Below are 15,411 nucleotides of genomic sequence, written 5' to 3'. Positions count from 1 at the left end.
GACAACCACGCTAAGTAATTGGTGTAGACTGTTTTTTCTTAATCTGATTAGAAACCAAAATAAAACGTTGTCCACTTTTTGAAGTTTGTACAGAAAAATGCGATCAAGCAACCAAGAAACATATTTCGTTTGTTATTATGATGAGAAGGGCAACGTCGTAATGTTTGAAACTACAGCACTAGAATAGCTGTATTCCTAAGCATGCAATGCTTAATCTGGCTGTAAACGCGTATTGCGAAAGACTGCATCCTACTTATGTTTATTCATCCAAATAAAAAAGATCAACAAAAACTAGATGTAGCAATCTTAAGAGATTATTTTAACTCAATTATAATTACTAGCGTGGACATTTAAGTCAGTACTTCACAATACATCTGATCGTTACAACGATCTAGTACGTCTATGTATTCTAACATTGGATGAACATTTCTCTGACGTGTCCCATGTCAATTGTTATTCCGTTCTTGTCACACTGATTTTAATTACGTCTATCTCCGTTTACTTCGTTCAGATGTAGGAATGATGACTGGTTTCACCGTCGACAGGGAATGCTTACTCCTCCAAGTTATCTAATATCACCTATGGTGTGCTCAGAAGTCCGTGTTTGACCAAATACCGGTTATCTATTACTTATAGGATTTAGGAGATTAATCACTGTTCGTTATATTCACCTTTCGTACTATTAATTGAAGAGAAGCATAATCAAGTAACTCAAGGTGTTAAAATCAAACACTGGGTATTTCGTTTGACTCGATGTATATATGGTTAATGTGGAGATTCACGTTGTCTTTAATTGATGTTATTTAATATGTGTGCTGATATCTAAGGGGTGGCTTGTATTTTTGAGATGTATCGATGTACACATCTGTTTCTTATAAGTATATGTGATCAGTAGGATGACTATTTAACGATGGAAGTTTCGTTCCTGATATAAAGTTTGAAACATATGAGAGAGGAGTAAATAAAAGATGGTGCAAGCAAATGGAGATACATGATCATTTTTGGGGTTTGCTATCCTAAAACTATATATCCCGTACGATATTTGAAATACCACTCTTCATTTGAGGTAAGTCACTGTAGTCATGGGTAATATCAGATAGCTTAAAGAGCAATAAATGTTCACGTGTCCCTGACGATAAGACGGTACTTATTGTAAAGTTAGGTTATCTTGTCTGGTGTAGCTATGCTTTATATAAACGAGTGTCCAAGTGTAAGTTATCAATATACATATCGTTCTCTCTGTGCATGTGTTTCATATGGGTGTTATGGATAAAAGGTAAATTTGATGAATCAATTTCATATATTTCATAAGAAATATAATAAATAAGGCTAGAGCAATCCCGAAGTTCTAAGATCATCATTAGTGAAAATAGACACGCAGAAAAAGTACGCATTCCAGAGAAGATCGTCACCTTGTGATAATCTGCTCTACACACCCGGATCTTTGTTGTGGGGTTATCAGTAGATCACCTTAATGTTATACACCTGGTGATAATCTGTTCTACACACCTGGATCTTCCTTGTGGGATCATCAGGGTACGTGCAGGAAAACCGCGTCACTGTTGGTATATAGTTAAACGAATACATGTGACATGTTCGGATGAGATTAAGGATTATTTTGGTTTTCTTTGTTGTGATAAAATAGGGATGCGGAACATAATGTTGAACATTAGAAGGTACAATAACAAAATGTTGTAATGCATACTAGATTTATTAACCATTCTTTAAAAAAACATATATCCATTAACTCAATCCACATATAGGAATAACGGCGGGTTCGACCTCTCAATGCGGGGTGCGATTTCTTCCTAAGGACTTGATCTCACCCCTGATAGATAACGTGTTTCCCTTACTATTCATGTTACCGATCATTGTGTCTTATCGAACTCGTATTATAAGCAATTATATACGATATTAATTGTTGTCAATAATCGGCGAAATGTTAACACGGTGCAAATGACTACAGGAATTAAATACCAAACCATAAAAAATACCGGGTGTCGCACAAACGTCTACAATTATTTCTAAAATATAAAACGTTAATAAAACAGGCTACTCAATAGTCGTATACATGGAATGAAGTTATCCAAGTTGTTAAATGGGGATATAACGAACGTATCATTAAAATATGACAACATCAGTAGAGAACAGAGACTGAATGATCAATGAATTGAACTCATCGATTCCAAATGCGTAACTAGATATTCACTGGAATGTGATGGGATTGTTACTGAATGATGACTGAATGATGTCTGATCCAATGGAAATTAAAACGCGACTGAATATTCAGTTATAAGTAATTGAAAGATTACACAATATCATTGCTGTGTTTTATGTATATATTATCTTAGTGTTTAACGTTTAAATTATTACCAATCTGTTTTGTGATTTTGTGTGAGTGACAAAACAATAAGATTTCATAAAACTCACTACAACAATAAGAAGAAAAAAGAAAATAAATGGATGGTGGGAAATGCTAATTGTTCGTTTTCGAGTTTTAATCAACTGTATTTGTTCTTTTAGTATATTGGTTTTTTTTGTTTTTGTTTTTTTGTTTTCATTTTTTGGGAAGTCTATTTTCATGACAACTACACGGTCCTTGTTAGAACATAATGCTGGTTTTTATTGATCTGATTAGAAATCAAAAGTATGATGCTCAAGTATTTCATTAATTTGTCCAAAAGTACAAATAAAAGGCAGCCACGTTGTGAAATTCGTACAGCGTGATTTGGCCACGGAGACAGGAACTAACCACTGTGACTTCATTGAGCTAGACCACTTTAAAAAAACCAATATTTCTAATATATACAACACACGTCAATTAATTTTGCTCTGTAGACGCACTGTTCTTAAAAAAAAACCAGACCAAATCTGTTCATTCTAATAAGAAAGAACAACCGGGACTAGGTATATAAATCTGAAGAAAAGGCCCACACATTGTAAACTTTGTAGTGTATGATTTGGCCACAGAGGCAGGAACTAATCATTGTGATTTAATTGAGGTAGACCACTACACAAAACGAGTAGTTCAAATATATACAACACGCGCCAATTAATCTTGCGCTGTAAACGCACTGTTTTTAAAAGCAGACTAAATCCATTCATTCTAGTAAAAAAAAAAAGAACAACCGGAACTAGATATATAAATCAGAAGAGTATACTGTCACCCAATTGTAACTACATGTTTAGTGTAAGCACTTCTGTATGAAGTGTTCTTTGAGTGTCTACGTCATTGTGAATTGTTCAATTCTTTTTTTGCAGTCATGGCTAATTGAAGGGAAAAGAGCCAATGCACTAGCTTTGTTAATTCAATCAATCAACATATATGTTTGCATATATATTTGTATTTATAGATATATATGTATCTTGGTGACATGTTGAATTCAGGTGATGTTGGACAGGACGCTGAATCAGGACGACATGAGAGGTCAAGGCCAAGGTATCCGAGACAATACGCTGACCCCAAACAGACGCAGGCTTATGTTTGAGTCCCGCAGTGCTCGTCCAGTAAGTGATCATTTTTTGATAAGGCATTTTTTTCTTGTTTTTTTTTTACAAAACAAGTTTTACCAATCACTATTTCTGCGTATTATGTGTAAAGCTAGTGTGAAGTTTATACATACAAACTTTAAATTTAGAATACAGTTAGTGTATACTTAGTGTAAAGCTAGTGTGGAGTTTATACATAGAGCCTGTAAAGTTATGATATAGTCAACACATAGTTGGCGTATATTTAGTGTAAAATTAGTACATGTTAAATATATAATTAGTGTAAAATTAGTGTATAATTAGTGTTAAGTTAGTATATATTGAATGCATGGTTAGTGTAAATTAGTATATTGTATTAAATGCATTGTTAATGTAAAGTTAGTGTACTGTTAGTGTAAAGTTAATATATAGTTAGTGAAAATTTAATATATAATTAATGCAAAGATAGTTAGAAGTTATTGCAAAGTCAATGCATAGTTGTTGTAGACTTAGTGTATAGTTAGTTTGAAGTTAATTTATATTCAGAATATAGTTAATGAAAAGTTTTTTGTATCCTTTGTGTAAAGACAATGAATGGTGCACATAAGAATTAGACTGTTCCCTTAGCACCATAAGGCATGTAAACACTGTGACTTATCTGCTAAATTTATGTTATAGATCAAGGACAAACACGTGGTTTTCCTTCACTTCAAGCTCACATGACCTATCTGCACCTAGTCTATAACATTCAGATTCTACCCCAGAAAAGCTCAGTCAGTGTGCCGCCATTGATTTCCCAGCATTCCTTCCTGTCGGGATCTTTACCGTGTGATGCGCACCTACTCAATCTTCGGTCCTTACAGCAGAGTTATGATGGACCAATCACACGGAGCGATGACTCAGCACTCCTATTACACAGACTAGGACTGGATTGTGGGATTTTAAGCCATGGACTACCTTGTACTGATACACAGGGGAAGGTAAGTGATTGTGGGATATGTAGTGAACAATAGACACGCGGGATACCGAAACAAGGGTTAGATATAGGGGATTGTGGGATATCTAACTTAAGGAGGAACACCAAGGATTGTGGGGATGTAGCACTGAGTTCTAGGTTAGGTATGTAAAATTGCGGATTGCTTAGCTTTGAGTTATGTACAAGGGGATTGTGGGATATCTAACTAGTGACTGAACATCAATAATTGCGGGAGATTTAGCAATGGGCTCTAGGTTAGATATAGGGTATCATGGGAAGCTTAGTTTTGCGTTAAATATAGGGCTTTATGGGGTACTTAGTTTTGAGTTGGATATAGGGTATTATGGGACGCTTGATTTTGAGTTAGATAAAGGATATTATGGGGTACTTAGTTTTGAGTTAGATATAGGGTATTATGGGATGCTTAGTTTTGAGTTAGATATAGGGTATTATGGAATGCTTAGATTTGAGTTATATATAGAGTATTATGGGATGGTTAGTTTTGAGTTAGATATAGGGTATTATGGGATGCTTAGTTTTGGGTTGAATATAGGGTATTATAGGATGCTTAGTTTTGAGTTATATATAGGGTATTATGGGATGCTTAGTTTTGAGTTAGATATAGGGTATTATGGGATGCTTAGTCTTGAGTTAGATATAGGGCATTATGGGATGCTTAGTTTTGGGTTGAATATAGGGTATTATAGGATGCTTAGTTTTGAGTTAGATATAGGGTATTATGGGATGCTTAGTTTTGGGTTGAATATAGGGTATTATAGGATGCTTAGTTTTGAGTTATATATAGGGTATTATGGGATGCTTAGTTTTGAGTTAGATATAGGGTATTATGGGATGCTTAGTCTTGAGTTAGATATAGGGCATTATGGGATGCTTAGTTTTGAGTTAGATATAGGGTATTATGGAATGCTTAGTTTTGAGTTAGATATAGGGTATTATGGGATGCTTAGTTTTGAGTTAGATATAGGGTATTATGGGATGCTTGGTTTTGAGTTAGATATAGGGTATTATGGGATGCTTAGTCTTGAGTTAGATATAGGGTATTATGGAATGCTTAGTTTTGAGTTAGATATAGGGTATTATGGGATGCTTGGTTTTGAGTTAGATATAGGGTATTATGGGATGCTTAGTCTTGAGTTAGATATAGGGTATTATGGGATGCTTAGTTTTGAGTTAGATATAGGGTATTATGGAATGCTTAGTTTTGAGTTAGATATAGGGTATTATGGGATGCTTAGTTTTGAGTTTGATATAGGGTATTATGGGATTTTTAGTTTTGAGTTAGATATAGGGTATTATGGGATGCTTGGTTTTGAGTTAGATATAGGGTATTATGGGATGCTTAGTTTTGAGTTGAATATAGGGTATTATGGGATGCTGAGTTTTGAGTTAGATATAGGTAATTATGGGATGCTTAGTTTTGAGTTAGATATAGGGTATCCTGGGATGCTTAGAGTTGAGTTAGATATAGGGTATTTTGGGATGCTTAGTTTTGAGTTAGATATAGGGTATTATTGGATGCTTAGTTTTGGGCTATACTTACAATGTAGGATATTGTTGGACATATATTGTTGTTTACCGGATCAGGATTCAAAAATTTAGGTTGAGCATCACTGAAGAGACATTATTTGTCGAAATGCGCATCTGGTGCATCTAAATTGGTACCGTATACATTTTACATATAGGGCTCACGGCGGGTGTGACGGGTCGACAGGGAATGCTTACTCCTCCCAAGCACCTGATCCCACCTCTGGTGTGTCCAGGGGTCCGCTTTTGCCCAACCATTTATTTTGCATTGCTTATAGGAGTTATGAGATAGTACACTGTTCATTACTTTCAGCTTTAGATACAGAGAATTATGGGATACCTAGTTTAGGGTTGGGTCAATCTCTACCCAGATTTGTCGTTCTTTGCTCTCACATACACTTTCGCTTCAGTTACAAAAATATACGTAAATAGATGAATACTGAGGAGATGTCAAGTCTTTTTGTGACACAAGAAACATTAATTTGGGTCGAAACGCGGATATTGGGTTGTTCTATTCCACCAAGGCTATACATAGGTACATGGAGAATGCATAGTAATGGGAAAAAACTACAAATAATTGCTTGTCCTACATTTTCCTGATATTTTATAAAGTAGTTTTTAGTTTTATTAGCCGTAAAAAGGTATATTTACATGTGGAATAACATTGCTTATTTTGAGACGTTGACAGTGGTATATGTGAGTATAACGATACAGAATTATGGGATACCTAGTTTAGGGCAGGAGAAGATTGTGGGATAGCAGGCTCTAAACCTGTGATATACATTTGTTCACTGGTCCTCTATTAAACGTTTTCTATTAGTTTGCATTCATAGAACAGTAAGACAGAGTTGCGTCATTAGTGTAGTTCTTGTGATGTAAATACTCCAGTACATGCAATAGGAGTTATCTACCATGCCTTACACTACTGCCCAGGTACATGCTCTCTCAAACACTTTATCTAGGTCAGATTACGGGATCTGTTCAGTGACACGCTAGGGGTGAAGGAGATGCGGCGGACGTCCTTGACATTACTACACGACAAAGGCCCCACATCGCTAGATAGTGACCTGACCTTGAATCCCATGGAAATATACAGTTTCAAGGTCAAATGGTGAATGTTTATAATGGGAGTGATTTTGTAATTGTTTTATGTGATAAACGGCCATGTAGACTGAAGATACTGTGAAACTGGGTGTGATAAAAGGCTGTATAGACATGAGATCCTGTGAAATGCATTGTGTTAAGACTGTAGAGATTTCAAATGCTGTGAAATTGAGTATGCTAGTGAGATTTATAGACTTGAGATCATTTGATATTTAGTGTGATAAAAGCTGTACAACCATGAGATCCCGTGAAATTGAGTGTGATAAAAATTGTATAGACTTGTGATCCTGTGAAATTGAGTGTGATAAGAGTTGTACAAATTTGTTTTCCAGTGAAATTGAGTGTGAAGTAAACTGTACACATGTACATACTTTTTATGCTGTGAAATTGAGTGTGATAAAAGATGTATATTCTTGGGATCTTGTGAAAGTGAGTTTCAACTTGTTATTGGACAAAAAGCTGTGCTATCTGAGTAGGACTGTGTCAGAGAGTGTTTAGATGTGATCTTCATTATCCGACTATGTCATGTAAATGAGCTTACATCAGGCCAGGATTTCTCGAAAAGAACTGAAGTCGAAACTTGGACTAAAGTCTGAGAGTTTACTCAAATATTGACTGCTTAAATAAAAGAAAACTGAAACTTAAGTTTGAGATTTTTTTATGAAATCGAAGCCAGATTTTGGACTCAATTTAACGAGGGAAACCAATAGTGTAAGAATGAGAACGAGATAGAAAGTAGGCTCATTCAATATTTTATATTTGCTGAAACCAAGTCTTTAGGAATGTTTGCAACACCACATTTGGATATATGTAGTTTTCATATGTAAATATGGTGCACATGTATATGTTTGAATTTTTTTTAGGTTTTCGTGAGTTGTGTAGTACATTGCAAAATTCTAAGTTGAAGTTATTTCAGAGACAGTCTCAACAAATGACCAAAAAACTAAAGGAGATATTTACTCTTGAAAGGTTTTAATTTGTGAATGGGATTTCATGTGAAGTCTGTGTTGATGATTGAAATGGACTCTGGTGTGTCCAGGGGTCCGTGTTTGCCCAACTATCTATTTTGTATTGCTTGTAGGAGTTTTGAGATTGATCACTGTTCGTTATCTTCACCTTGCATTGAGATTCCTCGATGAAGGAGATATGTTTTAAATATTGTCAACCTTTCTATCCCCGGTGACAAGAGACGGAGTTTCAATGACAAGTGGTATTGAGATCCCGCTAACTAAAACATTATTTCATTTTTGTTCATCTCAAATTTAAGAAAAAGTTGCTACTGACTTATTTCCTCGTAAAATAGGAAATGTGCTTAGATTTGGTGCCTAGAGGTTAAGGCTAAACATTGATGTTTATCATAATAACCCGTCTATTATGAGAAAGTAATCTGTGTAATAACTGGCTCCACACTTACTATCTTTAATCGCAAGTTAATGAAATTACTGCATTTGGCCTGCCTCCGTGTGGAGTAGAAAGAGTGTTTAGATGATGTTGCCTCAACTTTTAGTACAAGAGTTTACAGAGAAACAGACTGTTTTACTGATGTTTTATTGATAATTCGCTTACTATAATATACTACATACTGCAATTTAACAATTAACACAATACAATGATATAATTCTACTACACTGGAGGTTGAAGAGAAACACGTTGTTTTTTGTGCAACACAAATATATATATCATGATTGCCAACTTATCAAGAGAATGATTTCAGAAACATTTTATAAATACTCTACATATCAGTAACTTGGTGTCTTATAAACCAGAATGGTGCAATCATCTAGTGATCAGATAATGTTAGTTTTCTCTCAAACCTACCAAAGGCATCAGGGCAGTGTGACTAATATTGCCAGGTGATCTATATTTTATGATGATGTTTTGCTGACCCTAATGTTGTTTTTATGGAATTATATTAATTCAATTCAGGATTGGTATTTCAATTCTGTGATTTTTTTAAATAGACAGGTGCGTGTTTCATGGATTGTCTGTTTCCCTATCCACCCTTCAGTTTTTGAAATCCCGACCTCCTGCGCTGTTCCCTGCGAGAAGCGTGTCTATGCATACAAAATTGTAATATTATCATTAGCGGATGTGGAAATATCTTGTATGTCTAAAACATGTTACCACACCCATCAAGTATTTATGTGTATTGTATGGATGCATGGATGTTGACTTATAAAAAACTCAGGAATGATATTCAAATCCCTGCAGAATATCGGATGTGAAAGAATACTGTCGTTGTGTATGTGTTGTTTTTTGTATTTAAATGACATGTATTATTTTATTTTATTGGTGATATGAATGTGGATCAGTGATGTATAATGCTATATATATTGTAACACACGTAAAAGAATGTCCCATTGTGTCTGAAGTATGAAAATTGATTCATTACGTATCATGTATGGATGGCCATAATGCGTGAAACATGTATGTGTATAGTTTTTATTGGATACATGTACGAATGTATGATAATTTATGACTGTCCGATTATCTTGGATACTTAACCTCATTAGTATATGACGTTTAGATGTTATTTTGATGTCAAGTTCACATGACCTTTTGTGGTTATTGTGACGACATACGTGATGCTTAGAGGTTATTATAAAGACGTCCATGTGATGTTTAACGGTTATTGTGACGTCGTATTCACGTGATAAACGTTGTGTAGGATCGTCCTATTTAACATCTGCTGATAACAGTCGTCCTTGTTTTATGTCGGGTGTAACCAGTGATAACATAACAAATACATTCCATACTCTCATCGCTGTTTGCTAATAAATCTTCTATCATGTTACTGTGTATTGTGTATTGATTTCCTGATGAAAACCGTGATACTTATTCCGTTTGGAGAAAGTGGAATTTCGGGTCAAGATCCAGTAATAGACGATGTTGCTTTCCGGAGATTTCATCTACGCCACCGAAAATTTAGACCAACTGTTTCAATCGTTAGAATTGATATACATCGTAGTTAAGAATCAGGTGACATAGGATCGAGATAGCTAGATCGAAACTTTGATTATGATAGAGCTGATCCAGAGGTTCGATGAAGGATAACCATAGACAAAGACGTTGCTTTGACAGATCTGGTAACAAGTGAACTTAAACTGACTTATTCTTGTGTTATTTCTGTATTTTATTTACTACATCAGATATAAATTCTGGTAACATCTGTATATCCACTCCCTTATGTATCGTTGATACCCCCTACGTCTGTTTCAGCAGTGTTTATCTTACAAAAAATGTCTGCAGTTGTACAAACTTCATTGCTGTCACTGATGAATAGGAATGAACGTTACATTTTACTGTAACATTTCCTTTAGTGATTCAAGCCGATTAATGAGGACGTCTGTAAACTAGTAGTGTGGTCAATTGTAGATAGTGTAAAGTTCACATGTTTATAAGCAACGCTTTATAACACACATCACGCATATCAAGTACTGTATGCAAGGGAAAGTAACATTGAAATTTTCCAACCCTCACAAAAAGTCATTGCCACCATGATTTCCCCCAAGTCAGATATGATTTTCGCGGGTTTACAAATGAGAATCATCTCGCGTTTGCACTTTGTCCAAAACATCAGGTTGTTTTTTCGTGTACCCTTCATAATCAACTTCCTTTAGAATGTCAATTTCTCATCATGATCAATGTTTAGCTAACGAATTCAATTCCTAGCTGAGAGATAATTACAACTGATCTTTGACATTAACAAACCAATTAGGACCAAGGTTTTGACATTTTCAGGGAGTAACCAGGTGGTGGGAATCGTGTTTTCTTTCTTTGAAAATGTGACTTTAAAATAATACAATGATTCAGTCGTTGACAAGCCTTTATTAAATATACCATGTTAAATATTTGACATTTTTTTAAAATTAGATTTTGATTTAATATAATGAGTATAAAAACAAAATGATATTAAATACAATAAAAATAAGTAAACATGAGCTAATTATAAAACCAATACTATAATAGAAAAATCAATAAGGATAGTGATTATAACTACAATAGGAAATATTAAAACATGCAACAATCATAATAGAAACAATATAATAGTAAAAATCAATAATAATCATAATAATACGAATACTAAATGGAAAATAAAAATGCAACAATATTAATAATAGCGTATATATTAATAGCAATAATAATAATAATAATAAATGCAATAAAATACTCAAACATGCAATAATCTTAATAGAAACAACATAGTATAACAATCAATGATAATAATGATTATAATAAAAATAACAGCAATGGGAAAAAACAACATGCAATGATGATAATAATAACCTTGGTAATAAGGGTAGTGATAATATTAGTAATGATAAAGATAGCAGTGATAATACTACATCCATATAACAACAATGATAATAGAAGTACAATGTAGTAGAAGTAGTTGTAAAAGTAGTAATAATAATAAAACTAGTAGTAGTAGTAGTAGTAGTAGTAGAAGTAGTTGTAATAGTAGTAATACTAATATTAATAGTAGTAGTAGTAGTATTGATAGTAGTAGTAGTTGTAACTGTAGTAGTAGTAATACTAATAGTAGTCGTACTTGCAGTAGTAGTAGTAGTAATCATGATACTTTCAAGAAGAAAAGTGAAATATCATCTGTGATCCATATTGCTCAACTGAACTATTTTCATGTGAAACATGAATTCTCGATATTGATCTAAGTCATGTAACCCCCACTATAATCCCAGTTGAAATGATTTGGGTGCTATTGAATTTGCCGTGCAATAGGATGTTTGCATATTTATTTATTTATTTTGGAAAAGTAGCCTTCTGGTTATTAAAAATACATGTTATAGCGAACTTTCCTATACATTTACATTTAAAACTTCAAACCATTCTTTTGAATACAGAAACCTGGGGATAAAAAAACTTTGAATCTACATACTACATGGTTATATATCTAATCAGAAACTTGTGTATTGAATATCATTTCTTTAACGAGGAGTAATACATCTTCACGGTGGCTGACATCCTTTTTAAACATGAATATGAAACTATATATATCAGAAGCACATACATAAATGCACATACAGCAGACAAAACACAAAGTTGCATAGATTTTTACATGTAAATAATAAAAACAAGGGAGGACAACAAACAGTGAGTATACAGACTGGTCTTTTTTAAACAAACTACATGTATAATGTATTGTTAGATCAATGGGAGATATTTGCTTAGGTTGTCATCTTAAGAATTCCAACACAAAAACCCAAAACCAAACGTTCACAAAAGCAATAGCTTTGTTAGTATATTGAGCATATTTCTTTTACAGAATGATAGTATAATAACAAAGTCATATCCCATCTTCAATGAATGTTTCCTTTCTTCTTTTTTTTTTGCTAGTTATGGAGACAATACGATGTTCATCCATACCAACGACAGAAGTCTGCATAAATACATATAGCTCAACACAAATACGCATAAAATGAAATCAATATATTCAGTGAAAAATATATGCAAATTATATAACAGCATAAACATGTGTCGACAGATTGTACAATTATGTCTTAATACAAGTATTTACAGTAAACAAATCAAACGTTTATATCGTGTCAGAAAAGGTACATCAATGAATTGTAAAAATCAAATGCATTTTTTTTTCAACGAAAACTTCTGGTTTTCAATAAATTTCCAAATCAAAACCCTACATTCGGTGTGTGAATAAGTACGTTTTTCTAATTAGAAAAATACCCGCACATAAAAGTGTGCTGTCGACTACCCAAGACACAAGAAGTACAAAATCAAACAAACATGTGATAATGATATAGAATTTCCATAAAGCATACTGAATTGTTCAATATATGTCTGTCATTTATGTAGCCTTTACAAAACGCTGATTTTCATTTTTGTATACCAAGACTTAGCTGGTTCTTTCTACACTACGTCTTGGCTGGTTCTCTGTATACAAAGTCTAAACTGGTTCTCTGCATACCATGTCTTTTGCTGGATATCTTCATAAAATTCGCTAGATGGTTCTCTTTATACCCGGCCATTAGGATGTCATCTCTAAAATGAATCATTAGTAGATATCTAAGTTTCACGTTTTGTGTGGTTTTCTATGTGCCGAATAACTCGGTAAATAGTCAAGAAATCATATTTTAATTCTTACACATAGAACTCAATGCAGAGAGGAAGAATAAACTCTTTATCACAAGTCAAAAGCAAATGGCATTTACCTGTGATCACTCAGAAATGGTGTCAGAATCATCGCTATGGTTGACGTCGACGTCGATCTTAATTGCGTCATAATGACTTTCATGTGATTTCTCCGATGCTGTCTCTTCCACTGTCTCAGATTCTAAGAGCAGTTGTTCAAAATTTTGCAGTTCTGCAAAACAAACATTGAGTCCTGTATCAGCAGACATGGCTGTTGTTTCTTCCCTGTGCTTTTCCTCCGGTGCATTCATGACGATCTCTGTAGACGTCCTCAATCGTTCGTATTCTTTGCTTGAGGAATACCCGATGTCTAATATAGATTCTTCCATATATTCAACTTCCGACAAAATATCTTGGAAGTTGTTCAGATCTGCCAAACAAATATTGAAACCAGCATCTTCACCTTGAATGGAATATTCATTGGCGGTCTCAATGTTGGGAATGTTAACCATGGTGTCGGTGACATTTTGCAATGTTTCGTATGTTTCAATGTCGGTTTTCTCGTCTTGCAGTGTGTGTGTTCCAGAATCTAATTCAACTGGCTCTAGGTAGTCTGATGAATCAGATACCTTTTCTGTGTTTTCAATGTCAAAATTTATCTCTGCAATGCATAGTCCGGTAGAGAACGCGATTGACATGTTATCTTCCTTGTTGTCTCTGTCCGCCATTGGCTGTGTATTGTTTGGTGATACATTGAGTGCTTCGATGTTTTGAACATCAAAGTTCACCTCAGCAATACAAAGTCCAGCGATGTCAATGATTTGGTTTTCGTTTGAACCGTTTTCTTTGCCATATTGCTCTGATTCTGAGTCTCCCTCGTTATCTTCAACATCAAAATTTACTTCTGCAAGGCAAAACTCAGTTGTTACACTGGTTTGCTTTTCGCTTGAATTATCTCCCGTGTTTTTGTGTGGCATTGGTTTTGAGTAGTCTGATGAATTCGACTCGCCGCCGCTGTTTCCTACATCAAAATTCACCTCTGCAATGCAAACTCCTTTTGTAGGTGCCACATTGTTTTCTTCTGCTTTGCTTTTTATATTCGAACTAGAAAACAACTCGTTAGGTGCATCGTTGGTGGTTTTAGTTGTTCCGGCATCCGATAATGTTTCATTCTTGAAACTGGGTTTCTCTTTTTCAGTATAGTTGGCATTGATGGCATCATCTACTTCTTGTATTTCTAATTCTAAAAAGCTAAATTCCGAAAGGGCGATGGATTCTTTTGCCTCTTCTCGTTTATAATTTGGCAATGTTTTTGGTATTTTGAATGGGCTGATACCGGGTAAAACATCAGTGATAGGTTCTCTCTTCACATCGGATAGCAATTGCGATATGAACTCCGCATCTTCGGCTTCTTCTTGTCTTTGCTTAATCCGCTCCAGTTCTATCCAATTACCATTAATGCCGTCATCATCATAATCGTTAAGTCCGGATTTTCTTCCACGGCGCATTCTTCTTCGGGATAGACGCCGTTCTGTGGATTGGGAGTGATCATTATGGATCAGTGCTCTTGTTTTGCCGCTTAGCGAGTAAACATCAGGCGGGTTATTGAGAAGAGAATACTGCGAATGTTTCTCTGAAGTAGTTCTGTCAAGGAAGGGTTTCTCTGCGAAAATTCCTTGCAGACTGTCATATGCTCTTGCTGTACCATGCGCTCCATCTACTTCTGGTAAGCTGTTTGGGGGATGATTGGCAGCTTGGTCCAAGCAATATCTACAAAAACAGCCTTCTTTGGGAGTTTCGTATGGAGCAACATATTGGTATTCTGTTTCTGCTAATGTTGCAGATCTTCGAAGAGGAGGTTCATATGGATCGTTCACAATCAGGGTCAATTCATAGTGATCCTCTGCAATATATTGGTATCTGGATGACCTTTGTCGAAGCCTTCGTCGAACCATACGCTGTAACTCTCGATGCAACAACATGCAAGTTATATTTAACAGTTCACGCTGGATCCGTGCTTCTATCTGTTTGATCTCGACATCTAGCCTTTTCGTCATCCTGCGTTAAACAATGTTGTCATTCATTCATTACTATTTTGTATTTACTATTTTATTAAATACAATATCCATTTAATCATCAGATGAAATAATCTTACCGGTTTATTCTGACGGCGATAACGATGACAATGGCCAACATAAGATATATTCCAA

At 34.8% G+C, this 15,411-nt stretch overlaps 1 protein-coding gene across 1 annotated transcript; it reads right to left on the bottom strand.

Moving 5' to 3' along the window:
- Positions 1–11,048: 11,048 nt before the first annotated feature.
- On the bottom strand, positions 11,049–15,411 carry LOC130049266 (uncharacterized). Its single transcript, XM_056146693.1, has 3 exons — positions 15,357–15,411; positions 13,282–15,259; positions 11,049–13,111 (listed from the first exon to the last, which is right to left on the bottom strand). The coding sequence occupies exons 1-2, from the start codon at positions 15,395–15,397 to the stop codon at positions 13,288–13,290; spliced, it is 2,013 nt and encodes a 670-aa protein (XP_056002668.1). The 5' UTR covers positions 15,398–15,411; the 3' UTR covers positions 11,049–13,111; positions 13,282–13,287.

Source organism: Ostrea edulis, chromosome 8 (assembly GCF_947568905.1).
Source record: "Ostrea edulis chromosome 8, xbOstEdul1.1, whole genome shotgun sequence".
Classification (NCBI taxonomy): domain Eukaryota; kingdom Metazoa; phylum Mollusca; class Bivalvia; order Ostreida; family Ostreidae; genus Ostrea; species Ostrea edulis.
This window is presented reverse-complemented; position numbering and strand designations above follow the sequence as displayed.

Bases quoted from the DNA above. Each gene is read 5' to 3' on its own strand.
- LOC130049266 (XM_056146693.1), bottom strand. From the start codon at position 15,397: ATGTTGGCCATTGTCATCGTTATCGCCGTCAGAATAAACCG. The intron at 15,260-15,356 runs GTAAGATTATTT...TGTTTAACGCAG, and splicing joins ATCGCCGTCAGAATAAACCG to GATGACGAAAAGGCTAGATG.